The 5,412-nt window shown below is 34.4% G+C and overlaps 1 protein-coding gene across 1 annotated transcript; it reads left to right on the top strand.

Annotated features, from left to right (window-relative positions):
* Positions 1 to 223: 223 nt before the first annotated feature.
* Positions 224 to 3,467, top strand: LOC105647204 (tubulin beta-1 chain). The gene is made up of 3 exons (XM_012233209.4): positions 224 to 735; positions 1,691 to 1,960; positions 2,553 to 3,467. Exons 1-3 carry the CDS (start codon positions 342 to 344, stop codon positions 3,221 to 3,223), a joined length of 1,335 nt encoding a protein of 444 aa, XP_012088599.1. The 5' UTR covers positions 224 to 341; the 3' UTR covers positions 3,224 to 3,467.
* The last annotated feature ends 1,945 nt before the right edge of the window (positions 3,468 to 5,412 follow it).

Below are 5,412 nucleotides of genomic sequence, written 5' to 3' on the forward strand. Positions count from 1 at the left end.
GCGAAATTTCATCTAAATTTAAAAAATTAAATTGATGTAACGAATGAAATTCAGACGTTGATTTGGTTGCACTAAATTTATAAATAAATAAAAAAAGAAGAACTCACTTAGGTGTTTTTATTTAATAAAATAAAAAAAACCAAATAAAATATGAAACCAACCAATCAGAAACCGGAAATCCAAAAATAAAAAATAAAAAAACTCTACCTTTATATAGCGTCCATCCCCAACTTTTATCTTCAGATTCGTCCATTTCTCTCCCATTCTGTAGATCAGATTCCTCCAGTCAAGAGTTTTCCTCACTTTCCCGAGAAAATTACACCACACTTCCCAAGAAAAGAATGAGAGAAATTCTCCACATTCAGGGCGGCCAATGCGGAAATCAGATCGGAGCTAAATTCTGGGAAGTGATCTGTGATGAGCACGGTATTGACCACACCGGAAGGTACAGTGGCGATTCTGAGCTCCAGCTTGAGCGTATCAATGTCTATTACAACGAGGCCAGTGGTGGTAGATATGTGCCTCGTGCTGTACTTATGGATCTGGAGCCGGGTACTATGGATTCCGTTAGATCTGGTCCCTTTGGGCAGATCTTTAGACCTGATAACTTCGTTTTTGGCCAGTCTGGAGCAGGGAATAACTGGGCTAAAGGTCATTACACTGAAGGAGCTGAGTTGATCGATTCTGTGCTTGATGTTGTCAGGAAAGAGGCTGAGAATTGTGATTGCTTGCAGGGTAATGAATCATTTTATTTAGCATTTCATTGGGTTTAGTTCTTTTTGTTAGATCCTAATGCTTTGGTGTGAGTTAGTATGTTCCGTTTTGTTATTGATTTGATCTTGCATTGACTGAGGTTTGTTCTTGAGAAATGCTTTTTTTTTTTCCCTGTACGGGCATTGGTTAGCTTTTTGCAAATGTTATAAGGGTTTGATTCTTTTTGTTTGTTTTCCCTATTTGGCCTATATATTGATGAATTTAGTCTATGGTGTAGCTCCTTCTGGCCGAATAGTTTACATTTGCTTCTTGATTTTTTTCCATGTACTGAATTTGGTTTTATTTTGATTCATTTTGATAAATATTTATAGATTTTCATTTACCCCTTATTTGGTATAAATGACCTTGAAATATAGAATAAGTTTATAAATGATATTCCAGGAGAGCTTCTGAAATCATTTATCCAAACAGGGCCTTAAAGAAATTGGGTCAGTTATTACATTCATTGGGATGAATACTTTGCTAAGTTGCCCTTTGTGGCGCTACATCTTGAGAGATTCTGTGTGATTGAGAGGTTTGGTGATAAACTTTTAAGTTGTACATAGTAACTTATGTATTGAGTTTTCCTTACTTGAAACTTGAATCTTGGTTTTTTCATTGCGGATTGTATGCAGGAAAATATTTTCTTGTGCTTGTTCAAGTATCCAGAATAATCTGTTATGGCTTAAACTATATTTCTTCATCTTTTTATGGCCAATGTTTTCCTCGCAATTTTATTGCGTATTTCAGTTTGATTTTCTTGGTTATATAATTGGACCATCATTGGTCTCTGGTGCTACCAATGGTGTTCTCACCTAACCAATCGTTTTGCAGTATATTATGGCTCTGAAATTCTATATCAGCCATATAATACTATAGATTTAGACCTTTTCTTTTCTTATCGGTTTCAAGTATCACTTATTATATTTCTGAACAGGATTTCAAGTTTGTCATTCGTTGGGTGGAGGCACTGGTTCTGGTATGGGAACTCTTCTTATTTCCAAGATCAGGGAGGAGTATCCTGATCGAATGATGTTGACATTTTCCGTCTTTCCTTCTCCTAAGGTCTCTGACACAGTTGTGGAGCCATATAATGCGACTCTTTCTGTTCATCAGCTTGTGGAAAATGCTGATGAATGTATGGTTTTGGACAATGAGGCTTTATATGATATCTGCTTTCGTACTCTCAAGCTTGCTACTCCAACTTGTAAGTTACATAAAAATGCTTTATTATTTGTGTTCAGAACTTATTCAGTTAATTCTGTTTAATGCATGATGATCCAAAAATCCGTATTCCCCCATGAAGATTGAAAATGAAAATTTATAAAAGTGGGATAAAACGGTTACCTACCTGTTTCATATCTTGCATGCAAAGATTGATGAGATGTAGGGTCCAATTTGGTAGGTGATTTGTCTTTCTCATTGGTGGTTAAAAGTGGATGTGTTGCTTACTATACACTTTACTTATTGATGGTTTACCTTCACATGGTTTGGTCCCTCTCTATCTACATACATGCACATGCACATGCGGATACACATGCACATTTCTGGAGAAACATAAGTTTACACATCTTGACAACGACCAATTCCTTTATGGTCCCATTAATAGTATAAACATGAGACATGAATTCTGGAGGTTCTGTTAATTAAATATGTAAATATAGCAAATATCTTTCTCATATCATTATAAATTGCACCTATAGAAATATTAACATGAAGTGCTTGCATATATGATGTATAATTTTGGAAAAGACACAATCTGACCATTGTGCCGTATGTTTTGTTTTGCCATGTTCCAGTTGGTGATCTTAACCATCTCATATCTGCTACCATGAGTGGTGTTACCTGTTGCCTTCGTTTCCCTGGACAGTTGAACTCTGATCTTCGGAAGCTTGCAGTTAACCTTATCCCATTCCCTCGCCTTCATTTCTTCATGGTTGGGTTTGCACCCTTGACTTCAAGAGGATCACAGCAGTACCGGGCTCTGACTGTGCCTGAGCTGACCCAGCAGATGTGGGACGCCAAAAACATGATGTGTGCTGCTGATCCACGACATGGTCGCTATCTAACTGCTTCAGCTATGTTCCGAGGTAAAATGAGCACTAAAGAGGTCGATGAGCAAATGATAAATGTCCAGAACAAGAACTCTTCATACTTTGTTGAGTGGATCCCCAACAATGTTAAGTCCAGTGTCTGTGACATCCCACCTAAAGGTCTAAAGATGGCATCAACTTTCATAGGAAATTCGACTTCTATCCAGGAGATGTTCAGGCGCGTTAGTGAGCAATTCACGGCTATGTTCAGGCGCAAGGCTTTCTTGCACTGGTACACCGGTGAGGGTATGGATGAAATGGAATTTACTGAGGCTGAGAGTAACATGAATGATCTGGTGGCTGAGTACCAGCAGTATCAAGATGCAACAGCTGACGACGAGGAATACGAGGAGGAAGACGAGGAGATCCCTGAGTGAGGTTGCTTAAAAGTCCTTTTCACTATGTCTGAAGTTTGTATTTTGCTGTCAGTGAGTGATTATGTAATGTTGTTTAAAAGGGTCAAATTAGATTGACATGCTCGTGTATGGATTGTGAGTCCTTGTATCAGAAAATGGGGTTTTCTCGACTCTGTTTTGTTTTTTGTATTTCACTGCTGGCTGTTTGTATCTAGTAGGATGGGTATATGAATTGAAATTATTGATGTTGCTAGGGGTTCATTGATATGACTGTGCGGCGAGTCTCTCTCTCTCTCTCTCTCTCTCTCTCTTTTTAATCTTTTGGTGGGATTCTGTAATGTCTTATGGCTGTTTGCTTATTAACACTAACAGTTGGCTATTTGCTTATTAAGGACGCAAACAATTCACATGACACAATCACATTCCCAAATATTTTTCTTTGGCTGCAGGTGCAGGTTATTATTATTTTAAGTCAAAGACTTTTCTACTTATCGTTTTACTTCTTAATTTTAGATGTACATTTTGCTTGAGTTAGATTATTTTTATTTTTTCACCTCATTTCAATGGTGAAGTTTTATTTTTGCATTTTATTTCATTAATTTTTTAAAATATTCATTCATTTTGTTTACATACATATTATAATTTTTACTGTAAAATATTAAATAAACATCATTTAATGTATTTATCTTTTTTCTCAATAATTTATAATACAAAGAACCGGTCAATCATATTTAAAAAAAAAAGCGAGTACTAGAATATATATAATATAAAGATAAATAGAATAATAAAAAATGAGGAAAAATAGGTTCATAGCAGGCAACTTTCTCATCAATAAAACAAATAAAACTATAAGAACCACATTAACATAATTACGAATGAACACGCATATAAAATTAATACATTTTTCGCACGTAATTTACAACTGTTATTCGAAGAAAATGTCACAGCTAAATTATACTATTATGGAAATAAATAAATATTATTGGCTTAATTAATTTATTAATTACCTTTTGAAAATTTTGCTACGCACTGACATTGCAAGCAGCAGCAGTATGATTAATAATATGTTTGGCCTATGAAAAGATTAGAACCTCTGCAGTCTGCACTGTAAATGAGAACATTTTGTTCCAGCGCCAGAAGCTAAACACTGCAAGCTAAAAATTATATAAACACAATCATAAGCTAATTATTAAGTCTTAATTAATTAAAGATGGATAATTAATTATAAGAATGAATATCTATTATTTATTATTTTTTTCCCCTTAAACTATCAAATAAACAAGCTGCCCTTTTTCATTCACAAAACCTTTCTAAATTACCAGACTTATCATGTAATAGCTTGCATCGATATACAAAAGATAGACTAAAGAAAAGAGATATAAGAACTGGCAAAGAAAAACCATGGTTCCTTCATCTTCTCCGTGTCCCCTATATCATCTGATTTAAAACCCGTTCTCTGCAACATAAAAATGTCAAAACCCTAATTTCAATTTCAGCCATGCATAACCTCTGTCAATCAAACTATAATCTCAACCAAATAAGTATTAAGCGATTCACAAAGGGAACTCAAAAGATAATGAAGCAGAAAATCATATTAATCAAGCTAATAAGTCTGCAAAATATTGCTTTAGATACCGGCAATACAAGATTTTCAGAATTTGAAAACAGAGGAGAATCGTCTGTTGCCATGATTATTAAAAAAACGACTTTGTATCAAATTAGGAAATAAAAAGCAGAGTTTTGAGACAAAAGAGAATAAACTCGAAGACGAAGAAATAAATAGCGAACCTGAGAGGTGAGATGTCTTCTAAATTTTTAAATTCTGAATACTTGCTTTTGATGTAGCAAAAATAAGGACAAAAAGTTAAATAGATAAATGCATGTCCGTAGGAACTTTCTTCTAATCAGTTTATAATTATGATTTCTAATTTATATTAGTATACAATCCCTTTATTCTATTCAGGTTAGAATTAGGATTTCTACTTATTATATATAAATATCAGTAATACTTTTTGTTTTTTCACTAATCTGCTGCTTTTATTCAAGAAAGGGGAAAGATGGTGAGAATTATGAATACCGATGATGATGGGTCTTTTGAAAAACTTCTAGCATAAATTAGAAAAAAGAAAAGGATTAATCCAAAGTACTAGAGTTGCTTCAACATAAAATTCTTAGAAATTTTGTGCGTGGATTTGAAGAGGAGGCTATTA

The sequence above is a fragment of the Jatropha curcas genome, chromosome 10 (assembly GCF_041381405.1).
Source record: "Jatropha curcas cultivar XTBG-Jc1 chromosome 10, XTBG_Jcur_1.0, whole genome shotgun sequence".
In the NCBI taxonomy this organism is placed as follows: domain Eukaryota; kingdom Viridiplantae; phylum Streptophyta; class Magnoliopsida; order Malpighiales; family Euphorbiaceae; genus Jatropha; species Jatropha curcas.